This window comes from Ochotona princeps, chromosome 1, assembly GCF_030435755.1.
Source record: "Ochotona princeps isolate mOchPri1 chromosome 1, mOchPri1.hap1, whole genome shotgun sequence".
NCBI classification, from domain to species: Eukaryota; Metazoa; Chordata; class Mammalia; order Lagomorpha; family Ochotonidae; genus Ochotona; species Ochotona princeps.
The window spans coordinates 94,917,439-94,942,032 of record NC_080832.1 but is presented as its reverse complement, the minus strand read 5'-3'; the positions used below and the strand labels follow the sequence as shown (position 1 = coordinate 94,942,032).

General features: G+C 38.5%; 1 protein-coding gene across 1 annotated transcript in view; it reads left to right on the top strand.

Annotated features, from left to right (window-relative positions):
* The window catches only part of GFRAL (GDNF family receptor alpha like), a 57,934-nt gene that overhangs the window by 22,631 nt on the left and 10,709 nt on the right, over positions 1-24,594 (top strand). Inside the window, exon 7 of the mRNA XM_058669698.1 lies at positions 1,108-1,358. Within this exon, the coding sequence (XP_058525681.1) occupies positions 1,108-1,358 (251 nt within the window). The remainder of the gene's footprint in view (positions 1-1,107; positions 1,359-24,594) is intronic.

The following is a 24,594-nucleotide window of genomic DNA, read 5'->3' as shown; positions in this document are numbered from 1 at the left end:
GAATGGGAGTCTGGGAAATGTAGTCTGGGAAATGTAGTCAAGGACAGTCCAGTTTTGGGACCCTGTGCTCGTGTCGGACACCTGGAAGACATCCCTGGCTCCGGGCTTCAGACCAGCTCAGCTCCAGCAGTTGTGGGCACTTGGGGAGTGAACCAGCAGATGAATGAACTTTCTGTATCTTCTTCTCTCTGTGAATCTGCCTTTCCAATAAAAATAAATAAATCTTTAAAAATATATTAGGTTTTGAAAACTCTTTGCTTTTGTGATTTTTATTAAACCATCATTTGTGGACAAATAAACTGGTGGTAAATGCAGTATACTCCTCAATCTTTCATGCATGCTTGGTGGCAACCTATTCAAGAATGAGCACAAAACAAACTTAAATGTTAAATACAAAGTGAGAAGATGAATATAGATATTTTTTCCTACTAGGAAAAAATGTCTTCTCAGAAAGAGTGTTGCAAAGTGAAATTACTCTATATAACAGGATTTTATTAAAACTTTTTGTAACATGAATCACATACTCAGGCAAGTTAAGAATGGATATAATTCTAAGGCATTATATTGACCATTAAGTCAAGTCATAACTATGGCTTTACCTTAGCTCTTGCTAAAAGAAAATCTTGAAAATTTATGAATTCTAGTTAGCCTGTTTTAGAAATATTGAGACAAAGTCCCATGCCTTCCATCCTGTGGGCTCCTTGCTAAAACGGTTAAGTTTCTTATTAGAAATCCCTTGTGTGAGACAGTGGCCAAATGCTAGCCACAAAACCACATCCAACTTCCAAAAAAAAAAAAAAGCCGCTAATAAATCTCTCAAGTATTTCACACTGCAAATCATCACCCACTGAAAGAAAATTAGTAATGAAGAATAATCCACAGAGGGACTCCCACATTTACCCTCTGTCTTTCATCACAGACGGCAGTAATTCAAAAGATCCCTCTAATTGTTTTTTCTTCCACACTCTCTATTGGAAGAACTAAAATGGTTTTAACTGTGTTCTGGAATCCAGAAGACATTTGTTTTATGTCAGTCTTTCATTACATAAGGGGCAATCAAAATTTAACCTAAATTAATACTGCTACATATTTTTACTCTTTTCCCAGGAGACATTACAGAGCATTTCAATCAACATGTTGGCACCTTGTGACTGAAAAGTGCCAGGAAGATGAGACCTGTATCAGCACCTTAAACAAAAAGGACTTGATTTGCTCAGGGAGTGATGATTGCGTAGCAGCGTACCTGGGTACCCTTGGGACAGTCCTTCAAGTGCAGTGCAACTGCAGGACCATTACACAAAGTGAAGAATCATTGTGCAAGATTTTCCAGCATATGTTGCATAGAAAATCATGTTTCAGTAAGTTCCATAGTAAAATTTATTTTTGTTCCTCATCCTCTCTAGAGATTGTACGTGATCAATCAATAGAGAGATGAAAGATAAGTATGCATGTTTTCCTTTTGACTACACAGTACAAAATAGTAATCTGATTACGGTTGGAGCATTTGCGACTTTACTTGGAAATGTTACTCCATTCCTGATTTATAGGATAGATTGCTGCCACGTATTTATTTGTTTTAATACAAAGCATAAAATGTTATTTATTCATCAGATCACTGCATGTATCACGTGTTACTGCTAAATAACATAAATCACTAAGCAAAGCAAATAACTTAGAACCGAAGCTGTTTATTGTAAATATTCATTGGGTAAAACAAGTCCGATTTTCAGCCAGTGTTGAGTGAAGACTACACAAGAAGGTTCATATTCAGTCTAGGATTCATCAGGGCGCCATAACTGAACAGGCCACAAAGTATTTAATCTTAACATTCTTTTCTCTCTGTAATATTATCGTATCTGATGATGAATATGAAATAATGAGATGAAAACCCCCATTCTCTGAGATAATTGTTTAATTTCAGGAAAAAAACCCTGAGGTTTGGGATTATAATTTTTGCTAGAAATTCAAAGTAAGCAAATGTACAAGAGTACATCTTACAGAAAGACTCAAGCATACAATCACAAATTCTACATTTCTGTTATCCGTTCTCAGGCTTAGTCCACACCACCTTAAGTGTCTGCAAGCTATCCATGCCTCTAGATCTCCACATGCCACTACCAATACTGCAGGTACCTACAGGAAAGAAAAAGTAGAGCTCTACCATCCAGGAGCAAAGTATTCTTTACATTTATTGAAAATCTTCCTGAAATATAGCTCCTGCCTAGATGCAGTTACAGGTAGAAATATTAGTTGCTGAAGCTAGGATTTCTTTTAAAAACATTTATTCTTGTTTCATTTCATTTAAAAACTAAACACACAGACAGACAAGATTTACCATCCATTAATTCATTTCCTGCATGCCTACCACAGCCAGTGCTGCTCCAAACTGAAGCCAGGAGACAAGATCTTCATCTGAGTCTTCCACCTGGGTAGCAGAGACAGCAGTACTTGAGCCAACATCTGCTACTTCCCAGAGTCCACAGCAGCAGGACAGCAGATCCTAAGCCGTAGCCGTGTGACACCAGGCACTCCAACACAAGATGAGGGAATTGCACATGGCATCTTAGTGGCTGTGTCATACGCTGTTGACCAAATCAAGGGATTTCCCATAACATTATTATAGAATTAAAGAAACCTGACTGTGCTTTGGGCAACTGAAATGCTAGAAAAATTTTCTGAATAAAAAATCCCTTTGCCTTGATAACTTCTGACAGATCTGTATCTCCTGCTTCACACATATAAAAGTAGCATAGCACATGCTTAAGGAAGTGTGTCTCTATTAGTGGCACAGACAGCCCACTTCCCCTGCCCCCTTAAGCCCTCCATACTCACACGCTGTCGAAACAGCCCAACCCTACAGCATGAATCCAGAACGCTTTTTTTTTAAAATTACTGTTGTTGTTGTTTAATTTATTTCAGAGTCAGTGTAAGAGAGATGGATAGAAAGTTCCCATTCACAGATTCACTTTCCCAAATTCCTACAACTCTCAGGACTTGACCAACACAAAAATTGGGAGTTCAGAATGCCACTCAGGTCTCTCACCTGTGGGGTAGGAACCCAAAGATTTTAGCCACCAAGTGCTGTCGCCCACAGTCTGAACAGGCAGGAGGCTGCAAATCACACTGAAATCTGCAATTCCAGGGTAGGCACTCTGGGGCGGGATGCAGGTGCCTCTATGCTTTAATGAACCCCTGCTCACCTGAAAGCTTTCGGTTTGTGCCCACTGTTCTTGGAAAGGTCAGAACTGAGCAGAACTGAGAGGAAAGCTAGGGGTTTTTTCAGTTTGTCATAATGGTTTAACAAGGTTTTTTCTTTTTGCACGAACTCATTTGGCTTTAGGCCACAGTAAACAATACCCTTTAAACTAGTTTTTCATGTGCAATGTAGTTTGTTTTGTAGAAATTATTTTTGTATTTCATGTTTTTTTTTTCAATGTGGACCACTTCGTACTAAACTGATTTTATGACTCACTCATGTGTTGCTCCCTGAAGGCTGAAAATCTCTAATTTAGAGTGTATATTCCTCTGGAAAAAAAATCTGTAGTGAAGTACTAGAGCTGGGGTCTTATATTACCTGTTATTTTGGAGGAGCATCTATTTGTGAGTGCTGATTTTTTTGTCATATTTTCATACTTATTCACTTTTCTCCTTTGATCTCAACTGTTCCATGATTTCTCATTTTTACACAAGAGGAAAAGAAAGCTAAGTGACTAAATGCTTTCTGGAAGGTGACACATTCGGATGCAGTGCAGTCATGGCTGTGAATGCCTGACTCAGAGTCTAACTTTACCTTAATCTGTCCTTGTTGGCCAGAACCTAAATTCTGAAAATATGTTAAGAGTTCATCCTCTGTTCTGTATCTGGGAAAGGCAAAAGAACATTCTAAATGGACTGTATTCCTACACACCAACCTACATTTACCTTGTAAACTCACACAGACATGCTTTTCTGTGATATTTTGTGGTCTAGAAGAAAGGTGCCAGGGTTTGAGCAGAGAGAACAGAAAGGCAAGAGAGAGTGTAGTTAAAAGTGAGATGAGCACAGTCCTGGATGGGGGGAGAGGACCCTTGTTGGTGGCTACTGCACATTCTGCAGGCATGCTGAAACTCACAAATACATTCCCTTTTCTCCACGTTTGGAATTGTCATGTACTGAATATGGTCATCTGAAAGACTGGACATACCACCACTCTTTCCTAAAGACATCTCCTACTGTTTGGGAAACCTAAAAAAACTGTGTATCTCTAGCAAATCCTGTAAGAAATTTAAAGTATAGTAATACAAATCAATATGTTCTTAAAAATTTAAAGAATTTTAAACGTAAAAACAAATGGAAATAAAACAAATTCCCCTCTGAAGAAAAAGCCAGTGTTTGGAATGTTGCTGTATATACTATTGAACTTTTTCAAACTTGTAATACACACATTCACACCTTAAATATTTGTGTAGATTGACACATATGCCTCCCTCACTTCTTGCCCCACACATGTGTATCATCTTTCAATGGAATCGCAGCTTCTATGCTTTATGGTATAATTTTTAAACTTTATTTTTGCTTATTTGCTTATTTAATTATTTATTTTTAATTTTTGATGGTATGGTGTCATAGGCACACAAATTTCCCCAGCCCTCCCCACTGCTTTCCCCCAAATTATTACAATAGTATTGTCCTTCAGCAGTAGTCACACTTACATCATTCTATTTTTAAGCTTAAAATATACTGTGTGTCATCTCCAAGTATGAACATATATAATGCTTAATTCCTTTCAAAGTTTGATGGTATTTATAGGATATCTATGCCACAATTAATATCTAATTATCTATGCCCCAATTGATATCTAATTTATATACATAGTTAAGTCAAATGAAGCTTTTTTTAATTGCAGGCATTGCTGTCACAAATATTTCTGCAAATTTTTGGTAGTATTTTTATAGGATATATCTCAAATTGTTGGGATTAGAAATGCACAGAAGTTTTGCACTTTTGACTGTGGAAGAAACTAACCGTATGGGAGAGAGAAACTTCAATGACAGCTTAACTCACTAAGGTGTGTCTGCTCCAGAATCTCATTTTTTTTAATATCAATGGGCAGACAAAATTAGTTTATTATTCATAGAAAAAAGTAATTATTAAGGAAATAGTTTGGGTTGGGCAAGGCTACTGGAAAAGTTGAGGTATCCCACAACTGCTCAATGATTCCAAAAGCTTTTTCTGTGTCACCACACTCTCTTCTAAGTACACAAAACCTCTTTTCATTCATCCTGCTAATGAAGAAAAGGTGATCATGATGTAGATTTTCATGAGCCAGTGGTTAGCGTGTTTCTTAACACCTCTACGTATTTGTAGGTAAGCTGGAAAAAAAGTTTAGCTCTGTACTGGATGGAAAGAAGGGCTAGCCATTCTCTATCACAGTGTTTCAAAAAAAGACATAAATTAATCATCTCTCTAAAACTAGTTTCAATTAATTGTCTTTAGTGATACCCTTTAAATATGCTGGGAAAATTGAAATAAACTTTGGAAATATTAGTATACATACCAGATTAAAAAGTACAAAGTACAAAATAATAATATATAAATTGCAGTTTACGAGGGATTACTTAGACAAAAGGAGCATAGATGCTGTCCTTACCACCATCACTCCTGTTTTCATGCTCATTGTGTACTCATGGAGTGGCTGAAAGACAGGACTGACAAACTACTGGATAGATCACAAGTTTACCCGTCATGTACAGTGGTCTGTATAGTAAATACACTCTACTTGTCATTAACCTAGCATGGTGTCAGGGAATTGGATGTTAGCCGAAAAGAAAAGCCTGATTCATGAGGTTCTTTTGCATATTTCTTGCCCTCATTTCCTTGTCTACAGCCTTAAATTCTTTCAACTTTGTGCTTTTCCACTTGTAAGATCAAGAAATTTCCAAGAACTGTGACGTACTGTGTTCACATTTCTTGGAACTAATTTCAACATATCTAACACTATCAGAAGAAATAGTTCAAATGAATGGCAATCTTTCTCTGTAGTGATGGCACGGCCCTGTTCCAGAAGTGCAGATGTTTGCACTACCATTTTCTAATAAGTGCTTGCTTTCCATTTATTATCTAGAATCATGAGGTGAAATTAAATATGAAAGGTTCCTGTTAAATAGAAAATACTGTGATTATTTCAAACACACCACATTTAAAATTTTGCTTTGGCTGGATTAAGTACCAGGCCATTGATTTTTCCTTTTATTCCTGATATTGCACAAAGACTACTACACATTTTAAGGAGTTTTTATATTAAGGTTTAACTGAAACCATCTGGTTGCCTAAATTTAAGGAAAGAACCTTTCTACTATTAGTGAAGAATAGTATCATAACTGATACAGTTCCAGACTATTGAGCAGCATTAATAAGCATCATATCTTTAAAATTATTTATTTATTGATTGATTGATTGGTTCAAAATGCTGTGTGATGGAGAAAGGAGAGAGGCGAAGAGAGAGAGAAAGTGAAGTAAAAGAGCAGTGGGGAGTGAAAGAGCAGTGGAGAGAGAAAGAGACAGAAAAGCAGAGAGAGAGAGAGGCAAAAAGAGAGAGAGACTGAGAGAGACTGAGAGAGAGAGAATTTCCACCCTCTAGTTCATTTCCAAATGCCTACATGCCTACAACAGCTGGGCTGGATCAAGTCAAATCCAGGAGACCAGAGCTCCATCCAAATCTCTCAGACAGGTGACAGGAATTCAAGTAGGTGGCTCATCATCTGCTACCTTCCTAGGTGTTTTAGCAGAAAGCTGGATTGAAAGTGTTGGATCCAAGACTTGAACTGACACTCTAGTAGGTGAGACCTGCGTCCCAAATGGAGGCCTAACAGGTCACAACACAGGCCTCAACAATTCATATGTGGCTCTCAAATCTTGTTAATCCACATAAATATCTAGATAATATCACAGATGGTTAGTCATCAGACCAAACACTCTGTTTTCAGAACTCTATATTGTGAAAATAAGCCAGATAGTTCTGATTTTCAACCAAGTTTGGGAAACACTGCTGCATTTCACATGCTGGATAAACGTCATCACCAACTCTAGGTCCTGGAGCCTCCTTTCACACACCTCCCTGGGAATGAGAAATCCCTGTTCTTCAAAACACAAGACTACAAAGACTAATGCACTGTGGGTTTCAAGGTGGCCTGCTTCACCCTAGTAACATAAATAATCAGTAGGGCACAGCTACTGAAATAAATGAATAAATGACTGAATGCCTACGCTTTTTATTTCTTTTTATTCTCTTTATTAAAGTATCCATCAAAATACAGTTTGCTTATTAAAAGTTTCAATCTTTCATGTTTCCACTTATGGCAGCATTTTCAAATCAAATATGTGAGTGAAAGAATCAGAAATTAACAAGATGAGATTTCTACTGCTCACTTTAATATAAACTTTTCAAGCCTTTTATGTTTCCCAACCTTTCCTCTGATGCTGAATCTACATTCAGAAAGTCTGGGTTGATTACAAACTGGTTTTGTGTTGGTTTGTGGATCATATCAGCACTACAAATAGCAGTAAATTCTTCTAGAGTTTTGTCCTTAATGATAGGGTTAACTTTATGTGTTAATTTAAGGATGACAGTAGATTGCCCCAATTTGTTTGTAGATCTGGCTGGCTTTTGTGAAATTTAATAAAAAACTCTTGAAAATCTATCTTTTTAGAAGTGAAAGAAATTGATACTCATACTGAGTACCTGCTTCTACCATTTAATTTCTTTCTTTTATAGCTCTGCTTCTCATTCATCTGTCTAGAGATCATCTTAAGTATCAAAATGCTAGTGAGACTGTTTTAGTCATCTCACTTGTCTGCATTCAATGGATACGAGATTTATTTAGCTGCAATTCACCTTGCCTTAGAACATTTCATCTGTCTATTCCAGGAAAGGTCTGGATCTAAAAATACCATTGCATTAGTGAGGGCTTTTATAAAAAGTCCTTAAAACACACCCAGATATGTACGAAGGTGTGTAACACATAATTATATAATTTTTTCTAAACTGAATAAAATTTTTTACTTTAAAAAATAATTGAAAGACCATAAAATAGATTAATATAAACTCAAATTTACTTTTGTAAAGTCTTGTTTTAAGTTTTACTGTTATGTGATCACTGGATGTTTGAGAAGGGAGCATTATATATTATAAATAAAGCAGTAAGCTAAGTGATTCTGAAAAATTTTTCCATGGCAAAAGTCTCTTTCCAACTCTCTGTCATTCATCTGTATGTATACCATCCCCCACTCCCTGCACACACACACACACACACACACACACACCCCACAACCACCCCTTTCTCTTACAGGCAATTCACATAAAGTGTTCCAGAAGCTTTATGTTAACTTTTGGCTTTAAATAAATCACTTCATCTGGCCAAAACCACTGACTTTTTCTTGGTTTCTACACAAAACTCTAATTCAAGTCTAGTTTCCTTCAAATTCAGTCCAGGTGCTAAAAAAGTCTCTTGGTTTTCCAAAGAACATTCAACAGAATTTCTTTATTCTGTATTCATATTTATAACAGAGTCTCTAAACAGTCTAGTATTTTGTATTTTCTGGATTAAAGTGACTCTGTGGTGAATTTGTAGTCCATCAGATTCATTGATACTCACTTATCAGTGTATGTTTTTCTCTTTAAGAATCAATGATTATTCCTTTAGGATTTTGCTTTCCGTTATTTGCAAACTTTTGAATTATTTAAAGAACAGACTTGTGTGTTTTAAGTTAGCAATAAAAAGAATAATAAAAACAAATAAACTATTTCTTTTAAATGACTTTAGTTACCACCCAATGTAAGAATTCAAATCCATGCTAAATTCTGCATTTATAGCTTTTAATGTTTTTTAAAAAATTCATACAATAAGAATTCTGGACGTTTCTTTGATATGTTCCTCAGGGATAAGTCAGAGTATTTAGCATTTATTAGCTTTCAAAGCCAAAATATAAACAGGCCTCCCTTTTACTTTCTTTTATCCTCAGTCCAACTCTTAAATTTTCATTAAAAATCTATAATTAACAGTAGTGTCTGTAGTACAAGAGGTCTTCAAACAGTTCACAACAATGAGAATTACAGAAAAATTGTTCATGTATTTCCAAATATTGTGCCAAAGTAAACTTTTAATTCCCTCTTGTCATGAACTTTTGAAGTGCCCTTGAAGTCCAATATTTTGTTTGGAAGGGTTTTTAAAACCTATTAAGAAACATAGCCACAGAGAGACAATAAAAGTACCAGTATGTCTAGGTACAAATAATATCTTTGTCCTTTACAAAGTAACTGAAAACAAATAATTCACTGTCTCAATTTTTACACTGTAAAATATAATTTAAAATTGATTAACAACTTTTGTAAAAGACTTATGTATTTTTATTGGAAAGGCAGATTTAAAGAGAGAAAAAGCAGCAGAAAGAAAGATCTTCCATCCGTTGGTTCACTACCCAAGTAGCCACAATGTTCGGAGCTGAGCTGATCTGAAGCCAGGATGCAGGAGCTTCTTCTGGGTCTCCTCCATGGGTGCAGGGTCCCAAGACTTTGGGTCATCCTCTATTGCTCTCCCAGGCTACAAGCAGAGAGCTGGATGGGAAGTGGAACAGCTAGGACATGAACTGGCATGCATTTAGGGTCCCGGAGCATGAAAGACAAGGGTTTAACCATAAGATTATCGTGCTGGCCTGAATCAACAATTTCTACATAATCATCATAGTGTCATGCAGATTCTAGAAAGATGGTCAACAATGCTAATTGGTTGGTAATGACATTGCATATACCAATCATATGATTTCCAACTAAAGTGGAGATTTTATGAGCTAGGTTCGGAGCAGGGCATTCTAACAAAATTCTGGAGAGGTTTTTCTATTATTTGTCTAGGAAATCATACTTTGAGTGATAATGACCTAGATGATATATCTCTTAAAGCACTTTTAAGAAAAAATAAAGATAATTCTCACATTTTATATGGAAGTATTATGAGTGTGTATGACTTACCTGCTACAAAGAAATAGATCTGTGTATTTGATGAATTGTGATGATGAGTTTTGTGAAAAATGGCAATCTGTGTTTTCAGGAACTCTGTATCTTAGTATTATGAAAGAGTTTAAGAAATTGTCCTAATAATTTCTTAAAACACTAATTCAAATAGTTATTTAGTGTAGTGATTCTATATTTAAATCGCAAGAAGGGCTTGTTAAACACATATCATTGGATTTGTATCCCAAAGGCTAGTAACTCTAGCCCTGAGATGGAAAACTATGCACATTTCTGACAACTTCTGTGGTGAAGCTAGAATGTTTTGTCCAGATATCAAAACATTTACATTTCACATTGATTCTTTCCCACTAATCAACTGGAAGTTAGCAAAGTTCTCCTAATGGAAACATCAATTTAAGTCTATACTACTGTGCCTCCATTGGAGGGGACTCAACATCAGTTACTCTGTGACTTGTATTGACCACTTCCCATTTATCTCCACAAAATGCAAACATCCCTAGACTCAACAAGGAGATAGGTACTAGTTTTCATGGAGGACTGGTGAGGTGATGAAAGTCTTTTTAACAACTATTACTAAATCCTGAATCCTTTAGAACCAAGATTATAGTATTATAAAAAACAGACATTGGATCACTGAAATAGTCCTCACTGACCCACAATTTCACTGTCTATGTTGATAATCAATGATGTAATGGATAAATCATGAGTCAGATAGCATAGAAATGGAATTATCACCTAGTTTTCAGTTTATAAAACTTCATGTTCAGAAAGTCATTCCAAGGCATGCTTCATACTGAGTAAAGTTAGGCTTGGAGGTGTGGAGAAACCAAATGATTGGAAAATTAAGAGATCTACATCTAGGTACTTGTTTAATCTTCCAAAACAAAATCTGAATGTACTTGAGTAAGCCATACATACATTCAGCTTTCAGGAACACTTGGTGCTATTGAGTGTATTCTGTGTCAGAATTCTATAAAGATAAACTTCAGATTCATAGACTTTTTTTTATTTGTCTCAGTTCTTACACTCACATAGCATATTAAACTATGAATTCTCTGGAATCACTGATGGTGTACTTGGAGCTGTGTTGGAAGGTGCTGATATCTTACAGTAGAGCAGTGCAATCCTGTAGATGAGCTCGAGTCCTACCTGTGCCTTTATATTTGACATCATTTCTGATGAAAAATTGTAACTGTCAACTATTGGTATATTTCAGGAACACACTCATGGGCTTCAAACAAATTGTAAATAATGACTAACATTCAAAAGGTAAATCTTTGGGAAACTCATTAATATTAATGGTATTGAATCTCTGCATATTCTGAAAATAATGTTGATTAACTGCAAGGAGATTTCATCCTGCATTTCAGTGTCCTGAAATTATGACATTGAGAAACCAGAAGCTATATAAGGTTCTATATCCTTAAAAATGGGACTTTGGGAAGCATCTACAAACATTACTGGCCTGGTTAAAGCTGTCTCTTGGTTGTGAATGTTAACTGACTTGGCTTTTGTATTTAAGACCCAAGGCTTACCTGAGTACTCATTATTCCCTTCATTTCGTATGCCTGCATTCAGTTTTCACGAGTAGTAGATGCAGTGGATGCTTTTTCTTTCATGCTAGTGGAAGCTTAGAAGTTTGTAAGGTATCCAAATTGCACCAAAACCAATGGAATCCAGAACTCAAAGCTTTTTTTTTTTTTGGCAACAGAAACTGTGGTTTTAACCACTGAGCCACAGCCTTCTTATCAATGAAGCGATATGTAGAATTGTGAGTTGATTAAAAATGTTACATCTCCCAGGGAGTATATGTGGATATAACAAGAGGCTCTTTGAGCAGTGTGTTTGATGGTAAGCAATTTGCTGTAATATAAAGAACAAGAGACCAGGAGTGAGTTTGATTTGTAATTCTGCCAGGTGGGACAGAGAAAAATCACTTATGTTCTCTCCAGACCTACAATCTCTTATATATCAATTTAGGAAGTTCTGTATCACAATTCTCTCGTACTAGATATGCTTTAATATTTTGGAGTTATGTGACTGAGCCTGTGTTTGAAGATCATATATTTTCAGCAAATCCCCATACTTTCTGTTTATAGGGTCACTGTATAAATGATGTTTCTTCTAGCATCCAAAGGGCCAGTTGTCTGCCAAGAACTTTTCCACACAAAATGTTTAAGCACATTTTTCATTTATTTCTCTGCCCTAGAAAACATACTCAACTCCTTTAGATATCTAAATTGAGATTGAGAGTGAAATGATTTTCTCTCCTGTTTGATTACATTTTATCGCTTTGTTTTTCAAATTCCAAATAACCTTGTAAATAATCTGTCCCAGGCTCACTCAGGAATCATAACAGCACATGTTTCAGTGCTTTTATTTATTATAGTGCAAATCTATAAAACTAAAAATATTTTTATCATATTTTTATAAACAAACACAACATTTTCTACCACAGCATGAAAATCTAGTCATTTACAAATGCAATGCTTTGCTATTTGTCACTTTGAGCAGGCCCTCTAGCATTTGTGTGAGTTTAAGTGAATGTGAGCATGTCTGCGAGCTTTGTCCTGCTTGGTAACTGTCTTCGCAGGAATCCCAATCTGGATCATTTACATCAGGGTCCCACCTCTGAAGATTTAATTGAAAGAGGCATCATGTCTGGCTACACCTTTCACTTTTGTTGTTTCAAATTGCAATCAGATACATTAAAAAAAGTCATCTGACAGGATTTTGTCTTAGAAATTTTCAAAATCCAAACTCCCTCAAGGAAAGAGATGGGAGAGAACCGATCCTGAAGATGCAGCCTATTTCAATGGAGACAAATGCTGGCTGTAGTTTTACCGTAAGGTTTTACTTGCATACAAAAGTTCCTGGTAAAATACAGCTGGTTCAAATTTTTTCTGCAGACCTGAAACCCAGCAAATTTGGCTTGGCATCCTATTTTGCAGAAAATGCTTCACACAGCTATAATCTGGAAATACTGAAGTATACAAACTCTCTACAGAAACAACAGAACAGTTGTCTTCTGCCTTTACTTTCTCCCAACACTACTCTTAAAGGCTTAGGCGTTATTAAGGGAGGGGAAAAAGTCTGCCATCGAGCATGAAACATTGGATGAATCATCCATGACTACCTTTGCTGTTTGCTCTAAACCTAAAAAGAAAGATTAAAGAGCTGCCATTGATGAGTGAGACAATTCACGTTTTGGCATTACTAAAAAAGAAAGGAGCATTTAAGATCATGGAGGGAAACAAAGCAACAAAACAGTATTGTTGCGATTTGAACAATAGCAGCCTTTACAATGTTAAAGCTCAGTGTTATCTTTTCCATTTTCCACCCTTATGATGCTTTCCTTGGCTGCACATAATCCCCTAGTTGCCTATAATTAGGGACGAACTTAGTGCCAAAGCTGCATAAAATAAGCAGCCTTTCCACTATGTTTTTGTACATCATGACTGTGTATATGAAGTCTTAAAAATCATTTATTATGAGCATGTGTATTCCTGGCTTAAAGAGCCAAATATTCTTGTGACAACAATATAATAACATCAGATGTATTCCCAAGAAACACCATATGTGGGCACTTAATCGTCACTACCCTGGCATCTACATAGTGGAATATCATCTTAAAGATGGGCTCTTTAGAATAAGAGGATGTTTGGTAATTAAACAAATATAGTCCCTTGATGAGATAGGTAAAAAATGAACAGAGATTTGGTAAGGATCTATTGATGATGGAAATTGTTTCTCTTCCACTCATATCAGATTTTTGCAAATCATCTGCTAAAGCTCCTTCAAGAGCTTACAAAAAGAAAGTTTTTGCAACGCTGCAAATTTCAATAAATGTTTTCTCAGTCTAAAAGTGTCAAGAATTCTTTAACCTCACATTGGTATTTAGTAAGCTATCATCTGAGCGCAAGATAATGTCTAATGTTATATTTAAGATGTGTGGTATAAATTTCAGTAAACAAATCAGTTTGAAAAACTATATAAAATGTGGTGCATGGATAAAATTTGCTTGGCACATACAGGTGTTTACAAGGCTTTGAAAGTGTGTCACTGTCAGGGAGACCAGGCACCCTTTCCAGATTCCTTGCTGCTTCTTACTATAGATGGAATGTTGGGCTGCCACTGAAGCTAGCTTATCCAATCACCAACCTTCTTGAGTTTGTCACCATGCTGGGACGAATCTTCTATGTAAATCACTCCTGATTCTGGCAGTGAGACATTCACTACAGACAGGGTAGCCAAAACAGTTGCAAAAGCAGCAGAACCCACTATTTCCTAATTGTATGCTTACTTTGGCTGGGGAGGCAAGATGAAGGAAGCCGCAGATAAGTGTGTAAGGCATTGTTTTTTTGAGGATGGCATCTTAGTGATGTAATGTGCTGTGTATCTAGAAATCACTTAAGGAAGTGACTGCTAAGTTTCCAGCAGCCATGATCCAGTACTTGTGTCTCCATTCACTGATTGTTTCTAGTATGATAGTCTAAAACTTACAATAGTATTTTGTTTAAAGTACATATGGTAGTTATTACATAGAAAACATACACTGAGCATATGACTATAACCTTAACAGCTACTTCCAACACTTCTACAAGGCTGCTTTCACCCAGTTTTTCTCACTGTTCTTTGGCCCAAACATCCATTCCAGCACCCCAACCCTACAATGAAAACATTGTTACTTTTAACTGTTTTTGCTCTTTTAATACTACCAGGTAGCTACTTGAAAGGGAATTTTTGAACTAGTAATGATTCTTACTGATCCAAGTCATTTTTTTAAATGTTTTTCAAATTAGTAAAACTAATTTAGCTGTTACCATCCTTGTATCCAATCATTCTTCACTAATTGTTAATTCTTATAGGTCCTTTATTTAACATAATTCTTTATCCTGTCCTTCGCCTTGTCCTCATCCACTGGAGTATTAAATGTCTGCTTAGGTAGACCATTGAAATGTAATTTTCAATCTACTTTCTCCTTCACTTACAATTTCTTTGTGTTCTGTCCCCTCCACCATTGGCTCTTCAACCTGACTGTACATTGCAAGTGCTTAGAGATTTTTCTGACATTATCTCCCCTTTTGTCCATGTGCTACTCAATTAAAACCCACAGTAATATTCCCAATAGCAAAATTTTAAAAGCTTTAGTTCTCTATGCTGAATAGCAAAAAACAGATATGTGATTCTATCAAATATGTTTCTAATAAAACAAATCGTAGCTTTTATTGTCTACCCTCAACAAAATTATTTATATGTCTTGTCTTATTTAATCCTCACAATAATTTGTAAGTATCTGGAGCCAACTTTATTGAATAGGGAGCTGGGACAGAGAAAAAGGATTCCCCCCCCATCCAAAACAAACAAAAAAACCCAAAAACTTAGGAAAAAGAAAAACTAGTCCATAAAAAACAGTGAGCAATTTTTAGAGGATAGTCTTTAATCCACGGTATAAAGTCAATGACTACATCCCTTGCATTATGAGATAATACTCCCCACCAGCATCTATCACCTCTATCGTTAGTAACTGATTTTTACTTTTATTCCTTATCTTTCAGGTTTACTAAAATGGCAAACTGAAAAAAAAAACATTTTAAATGGAGTTCATAAGTCAAATTGAAAGTATTAATGAACAAAAATACTGTGCCTTTAATCGATTATGGTACAATTAAAATACTAGTGGAGATACTAGAGCTGCATTCATAATTTCTTTTGACATAAAGTGAATTTGAGATTAACACTGGTGCATGATGAGTACTATACAATTGCCTCATATTTTTTTTAATTCATTTTTTAGTTTTTTTAAAGCAAACATTTATGAAACTATAATAAAAACATTCCATCAAATTACAAAACCTGAGCAAGAAAAACAAACGACACATGCTTAACTGTAGTTGACATTCAAATAAAATTTGCATTCCCAAAATATTATACAGTAATTAGAAAATACCAGCCAAAGTAATATTAGGATACTTTTACGTGCGATCTCAACAAATTTGAACAGAAGCAAATTTTAACAAAGGTAAATTTTACAGTGAAACATAGCAGTAGATTAAGGATCTTAACATGTTTATTTTACTGCTATTTGACACTATGATACAAAAATAAGAGGATTTACTTGACATTTTTAATAAATATCTCATGGGCTGTTGAGTGCCTTACTGGTGAAAAGATTTAACTGGCTAATCTCATCAATCCATTTTGTACATTTAGTAAGCATCAACTCTGCCCTACATAACTCTTAATGCAATTCACAGCACACAAATGGTTATCATATTAAATACGTAATCAACTCGGACTTCTCAACAACCAGGAAATTAGTAAAACATCAAATGGACTGCTTACCATACACTTTCCTCATAACTAAATAACACACAAAAAATCAAAATAATATTTGTCATCACTCTAAACTATTGCCAGCAACTGACAGAAACTGCCAATTTGCCATATTCATGTTCACAACATGCTAAATATACTCTGCTGTTACTTCATCCATGAAATGCTAACATGCCTAGAACAGAGAATTTTCACCATCTCTTGCCGTGGGACCTGACTTGCAGCAATCTATATTTAGATCAGAACTCCATGGGCACTTGATGAACTCTACCTTTCCATGTTGGCTTTCTTATATGAGAGAGAATATATGGTATTTATTCTTTTGTGATTGACTCATTTCGCTGAGCATAATAGTTTCTAGTTGGGACCACCTGGTTTTGAATAGAATAATATCGTTCTTCTTGACAGCTGAATAATATTCCATTGAATAGATGTACCACAATTTTTTTAACCATTCTTCCTTAGACGCACATCTGGTTTGTTTCCATGACATTGCTATTGTGGATTGTGCTGCTGTGAATATAGGATTGCAGATCCTCTTCTCGTATGCAGATTTCACTTCTGTTGGGTATATTCCTAAGAGCGGGATTGCTGGGTCATATGGCAGGTTTATTTGCAATTTTCCAAGCACTCTCCATATGGATTTCCACAATGATTGTACTAGCCTACACTCCCACCAGCAGTGAAGGAGGGTACCTTTTTCCCCACATCCACGCCAGCATGTGTTGTTTTTCGAATTCTGAATGTAGGCCAGTCTCACAGGAGTTAGGTGGTACCTCAAGGTGGTTTTCATTTGTATCTCTCTGATGGCTAGAGAGCCTGAGCATCTTTTCATATATTTATTAGCTATTTGTATCTGTTCTTTTGAGAAACGTCTGTTCATTTCCTTTGCCCATTTTGCTACAGGGTTTATTTTTTCACTATCCTTGGGTTTCTGAAGCTCTTTGTAGATCCTAGATATTAGTCCCCTGTCACTTGTGTAGAATGCAAAAATTTTTCCCATTCTGTAGGTTGTTTCTTCACTTTTTAAATTGTTTCTTTTGCTGTACAGAAACTTTTTAGTTTGATATAGTCCCATTTGTTCATTTTGGATTTGATCGCCGTTGCTTTAGGCGTCTTTTCTAAAAAGTCTTTCCCTGTTCCTATATCTTGGAGTGTGCTTCCTATGTTTTCCTTTAGTAGTTTAATGGTTTCTGGGTGTAGGTTTAGGTCCTTGAGCCAATTACAGCTGACTTTTGTATAGTGCGACAGGTGTGGGTCCTGCTTCTTTATTCTGCAAGCTGTTATCCAGTTGTCCCAACAGCTTTTATTGAATAGACCAGGTTTTTTACCTGGATTGTTTTCTGTTTTCTTGTCAAAGATTAGTTGACTATACATGTGTGGATCCCCTTCTGGTGTTTCTATTCTGTTCCACTGATCTTCTTCTCTGTTTCTGTACCAGTACCAGACTGTTTTGATAACCACTGCTCTATAGTATGTCTTGAGATGTGGAATTGTGATTCCTCCGGTTTGATTTCTATTTTTCAAGACATTTTTTAATTTTTTGCCCAACCCTTCCCTGTACCCTCCCCCCTCGGTGGACCGCCCCACCCCGTTGCCATATTACATTTTTGGTTTTTTGTTTTTGTTTTTGTTTTTTATTACATTGCATCATGTGTCATGGTTCTATAGGCCCTGAGATTCTCCCCCACCACCACCATAATGTATTCCTCAACCTTGTTGCACCACCACGGATCAAATTCAGCTGGGATTCCCCCACTGCGCGCATCCACCAGGCAAGAAGACCCGCATCCCATTGTCCAAAAATGTCCATCAGTTTATTGGGGAGACCATCTCTGGTCCAAAGGCAGAGCCGGCAAAGTGGTTTTGATAGTTCTACAGAACTGTATTGTTGCCAGTCTCACCACTTTAGGCACGATGCGGTCGTTGGAGAATCCACTGATTAACATTGTCCATCATATAGTCTCCAGTTGCCCGATTTTTTCATTGTCAACACACAGCTGAGGTGGTCGATTGACTTGTTCTGTCCTCTGTCATTTGATGTTTATCTTCCAGAGACCAAAAGCTCGATTGCGGGGATCCTAAAAGAAACTACGAAGGAGGTGCCCACTATCTCCCTACTAGTCCTCTCGAGCTTCTGGGTCCTGGTTTGTTTGGTGGATCAGTCTGACTCTATTAGTTCTTATGGGTGCTCTCATTCAAACCTTCAGGTCTCTGTCCCACTCTTGCCCTAGTGTTTATGGTTACTGTTACTGGGAATACACAGAAAATTATCTCTCACCTACACAAAGGCTGGCCTTATTTAAGGGTGGCCCTAAGCAGCGATTTCTGATAATAAAAACTCCGAAGCTCGCCGCCAGGTGGCCAGCAGGCAGAGCCTGGCACCATTTGGTGCACTGGCCGCCCATAGCCAGGGATGCCCTCACTGCCTTGCAGCGGTGGTCCTGGCATGCTGAGTCCTCATTCTCGGATCCAGCCTGACTGGGCCGCCCCCCCAGGACCACACATAGTCCTGTGGGGCAGCCCAGCGATTGCCTCATATTTTAAAACAGGAAAAGTAGTCATTGCCAAAGTAGAGACACTTCCCTGTCTCTCCTCTGAAAATCTGCCTTTCCAACAAAAATAAATAAATCATGTAAAATAATTTATTTTTATTTATTTTAAAGGCAGAAAAACAGTGAGAAAGATTAAGAGAGGAGATAAAGAAATAGCCAACCCTTGGGTGACAGACACACACACACCTGAGCCATCATGTATTGCCTTTCTAAGCCCATTAGCAGGAAGCTGGATTGAAAGTATAGGAGGCACGACTTCAGCCACAGTCCAGTATGGGATACCAGCACTACAGAGGCTTCCTGACTGGCTGTGTGACTTGCTGTCCCTTCCAATTACATTTTTGTCTCGTGCAAGTCAAGGTCAAGCCCAGTGTCAGTGATGCAGTAAGAAAAAAAAAAAGACATTCCAACTCTTGGGACATTGAGTGGTAGATGTATAACTCCTTAAAATGAAAAAAACATCTTTCTGATATATATTATAATACTCAATTCTGTTTCTATAGCTGAGAGTAATGGGGCTTGGCAGATAAACTAACAACCTGTGCCTGTTGATGCCAGTGGATCACACATCTGAGAATCTGATTGAGTTCTTTATTATTTTAAAGCCCGTGTATTTTCTCTGTTCTATTAACTTGAAAAGTGGGGAGGGAAATTTTGCAGTTCTCTCCCTTATCATTCTTTCTTCCTTCATTCCAAGTCTTTCCTAAAATGTCATGTCATTTCATTTAACATTATTCTTTTGCATATTAAATAACAATTTAAATTGTATAAAACTCAGTAATGATATAATTTATTATTAGTTTTGTATCAAATACTGTTCTAAGCTCTCTTCACATATTCTCTTGCTTCATTTTTTTTCAAATATTTATTGTGAAAGTTCGTGCTACAGAAACAGAGAAAAACAGAAAAAGATTACCATTCACTGAATCATTCTCAAAATGACCATAGTGTTGAGTGCTGGGCCCAAGAAAGGAGTCAGGAGCTTCATCCAGGACTTTAATGCAGGTGCCAGGAGCCTGAACATGAGAGCCATCTTCCACTGGTTTTTCCCAGGTTTTTATTAAAGACGTAGGTCAGAAGTGGAGCATCCAGGATATGAAATTACACCCATGTGGCATGGTGTCCCTGATACTGACTCCCTCTTGTTAAGATTTTAAAAATTCATTGTGGTGGGCATTATCTCGTTTTAAAGAGAAGGGATTAGGGAGGCAGTAAAATGTAGTTAAAATGCTCCCATAATCATCTTCCCACAGAAACACCAATTTCAGTAGGTATTAATGCATCAAGTCACCTTAACAGAGCTGATGAGGAAGCCAAGAGAGAGAAAATAGTATATTAATAACAATAATATATGCATTTTAGTGCAAATGTTAATAATATATGCATTGAAGAAGACAGAAAGGGCCATTTACTCATCCCTGCCCAAAGTCCCTAAACATCCAAGGAGAAATCCCTTTCTTTCTGCTTGGTCTAAAGGAGATTTATTCCAAGTCTAGACCTTATACACAAAAGTTTAACATCCATGGATAGACGAGGTTCTATAGTGGTCCTGTTTCCTGATTTTCTTCAGCCAGGTGGTCAAGTGACTGCCTCCATCACCATTCTCCCAAACACAGACAGACAGAAACACAGAACTTTCTCTTGGAACTCTGTACCAATTGGTAAATTCTAACACTGCATAAATTCTAATGGTCCTTGTCACCAGGCCTATTGGGAGAATCCTAAAACTCACCCTATTAACAAATGACTTGCCTGGATCTCCAATTGATCAAGCTTTGAGTTTGACCATTATCAGCTGTGACTGATTGCAGTGATCTTTGGCAGGAGTCCATAGTGGCAACAGCAATCCATAGAAATAGGCTTCTTAGTTCTACTTCCATGTCATACTAGTCTCAGTGGGCTATAGGCTACAAATGTGAACTAGCATAGCCGCTTCAGTGACTGTAGCCCTATATACCCCATTTCTCCTCCATCCCAGGCTGCATAATAAAGAGTAGTCCTCCTCCTAAGAGAAGAAAAAGGAGGTGGATGTCAAGTGGCTGCATAGAGCTAGTCCCTGCATGCGAAGACCAGAGCCAGTTAGTTTCCTTTGGTGCTCAACCATAGATCAGACACCGTGGATGAGGTATTTGAACTGACCTTGATCCTATTACAGGCTGGTAATGATGGATGGCCCCCGTTTAGACATATCCCAAGTTCATGCTGAACAACACAGCAACTGTGGATTAAAAATACACCTGGAAAAGGAGCATCCATCCTCTCATGTATCTACAGCAAACTGATTTGGGGTCATTTCATTATTTCAGATAACTATGATTACCCTCCAAAAGGCACGCCTTCTCTTCATGTTCTTCCTAACCTGTTGTGCTCTAGTGTTTTCAATAAACCAATGAAAACAATTGTATCAGCCATTTGGGTAAAATCTTAGAAATTTCCAAAACATTAGTTTTAGATAAATTGTCTAGTTGCTAGCCACAACATAATAATCCTACTTGGACTCTCAATGATAGTGTAGCTTATACGCATCTACTCTAAAAAAAGTTTAGAGCCTCCCAAACCTTCACACAAAGTTACGAAAGTTATCAAGTACAGTTCAAATTATTCCCATTATTACCTTACATTGTCCTTATGCAAGCTCCTCTAATGTCTGCATAATATAACTGTTTAGTTTGGGAAACATATTTTTCCCTATTTAGATCACTCTAAACACATGTGGTTTTTTCCAAGCTGGTTTTTCTATGATTCAATGAAAAATAAATGAAAGAACATTTGCATATTCACAGTGTGTTACATGTTTACTTTCTTTTTTTTTAAGATTTATTTATTTTTATTGGAAAGGTGGATATACAGAGAGGAGGAGAGACAGAGAGGAGGATCTTCCATCCAATAGTTCACTATCTAAGTGGCTGCAATGGTTGGAGCTGAGCCAATCCGAAGCCAGGAGCCAGGAACCTCTTCCGGGTCTCCCACACAGATGCAGGGTCCCAAGGCTTTGGGCTATCCTCGATTGCTTTCCCAGGCCACAAGCAGGGAGCTGGATGGGAAGCGGGGCTGCCAGGATTAGAACCGGCGCCCATATGGGGTCCCAGCATGTGCAAGGAGAGTACTTTAACCACTATGCTATCATGCTGGGTCTGTGTTTATTTTCTATTTCAAATTATTCTACTTAAAATATTCCAGCATTTATTTTTAAATCATCATTGTATAAGCAATCTATCAGACCATTTCCTGGGAATTTACCATTTCATAGAAATTATACAGTGCAGTTTCAGTCCCCATCAGCCCTTAGTGGCCTACACAAGGATTTTGGAAGAAAAAAATAAATGTGGTCTTATCTCTGTCACTCATTTGGAAAGAACAGTATTTAAATGTGTTCCTAATGCAAGGTTGAAATTAATCTTGATTTCCTGTCAAATGTACAGGGATTTTACAAAATAGTTCATAATAGCATTAATTCCTCTAGAGCATACATTAAGAAAAACAACTGACTGACAGTGTTTATCTATAAATACAGCAGATGGCGTGGAACTGAGCTATCAACTCTGCCGACTTTAATTTCATAGTTCTAAAGCACTAAACCTCATTGTTTATAAAAAGAGGGGAAGAGAGGGACTCGCAAGATGGCCGACATAGGAAGATGGATGTGAGGGAGCTCACAGACAGAGAGGGATAGAACGCGACAAAAGCGTAAGTGGAGCAGCATAGACCTGCAGGGAGAGGAGCGTGAAGTTACCAGGACAGTGTGGAGCCAAAAAAATCCACAAAATTCGGAAGAGCAACCAGGAAAACAAACGAGACAAGGCAGGGAAGACGGTGTTCCGCTCCAGACCTGCTGAGTCACAGCCGCTGGGAGCCGCGCCGGGAGCCGCGCTGGGAGCCGCGCCGGGAGCCGCGCTGGGAGCCGCCCCTGCAGCCGCACGAGACACAGCAGCCACAGAAACCTCCGGCAGCCGCCATACCCGCCACAGACCCTGACCCGCCGCAGCCGCCAGGAGCAGCACCCACGGCGAAAGTCCTCACCAGAGGCAGAGGCAGACTGCAAGAACTTGAGGTTTGAGGGAGCTGGGTAGGGGCAGCAGTGGGTCGGAGGCTCCGGGAGTTAACTCTCCAGCGGCAGGCACAGACCCTGAACATCCTTGGTACTCATCTCCCCACCCCTCCACCCGCCCCCCCCCCCCCGGGCGACTCCAGCCTCTGGGGACACAAGGCAAGTGCCTTAAAACTGCCAAAACTGTCTTGGAGTTGACGCACAGCGGTCCTGTGCGCTGAGGAGAAAGGCAGAAGGCACACTGAATACTCCCCCGTGCCTTGCAGACTGGCACACAGCTAGGCGGTACTGATCCACAGGAACCCACACCTCTGGACTGTGCGGACCCGGGTGTGCCTCTGGGCTGGGCGGTCCTGTGCAAGCGCTGGGGCGGTCCCCTGCACTCGGGTGGGCGGTCCCGTGCTGCTGGGGTGGGCGGACCTGCGCAGGAGGCGCTTCTAGAGAGCATCTGGAACAACCCACGCCCTACAGTCCTGTGCTTGGAAAACACACCAGGAGGGCACTGCGGACCCGCGTGCAGGAGGCGTTCCCAAAGAGCGCCTGGAACCTCCACGCCCTGCAGTCCCTGACACTGGGGACACACTGAGAAAGCACCTAGAATCCTCTGTGCCCTGTGTTCCTGCGCAAAGGGGGCGCACACAGAGTGCCTTCATTCCCCCACGTCCTGTGGTCTCATACGTGTAGGGGACAAGCTGAGAGTGCGCTTTGAGTCTGCTGGGCCTTGGAAGCGGCGCCCTGTGGTCCAGTGTACTGGAGACGCACCAAAAGTGCCTTGAAAATTCCCGCACCCTGCTACTCCACGCCTGCACGCTCGGATCTCTACAGGATAGCGCTTGGAGACCCCTCAGCAAGCTGGTGCCTGGGTCTCTCAAAAACAAACACTAGACTAGGGTGAGAATCCAACAACACCTTGGGCCACAAATATGGGAAGAAATAAGAGAGTTAGTGACGTAGACACAGCTTGCTCCGCCCCAAAAAGCCACCATAAAGCTTGGTCAATCGCAGAGATTACAGATGAAGAAATTGAAGACGTCTCTGATAAGGAGTTCAGAAAAATAATTATAAAACTCTTCAGAGACAATGAAAAGCGATGGGACGAGCTCAAAGATTTTAAAAACCACATAGTCACAGAAACAAAATCGCTCAAAAACGAGATCCTAGACTTGAAGAACAAAGTTGAGAGCTTAGGCAACAGAATTACAGCAGCAGAAGACAGGATATCCGACTTGGAAGATTCCCAGAATGAAAACAGGCAGATTATTAACCAACTAGAGTCACAACTACACAAGGCAACCAAGACGATCCAAGAGATGAACGACAACATCAAGAAGTCAAATATCAGAATAATGGGGCTCCCAGAAGGAGTGGAAAGAGAGACAGGCATACAACCAGTACTTGAGGAAATTATGCAGGAGAACTTCCAAAATACCTGGAACATGAACCCAATCCAAATTCAGGAAGGCCAGAGGACTCCCCACAGGGTGGACCCAAAACGATCCTCCCCAAGACACGTGGTAATCAAGCTACCCTCCAATGAATACAAAGAAAGAATCCTAAGGTTAGCACGAACCAAAGAGAAGCTTACATTTAGGGGCAGGACCATCAGAATCACTGCCGACTTCTCAGAACAGACGCTCCAGGCAAGAAGG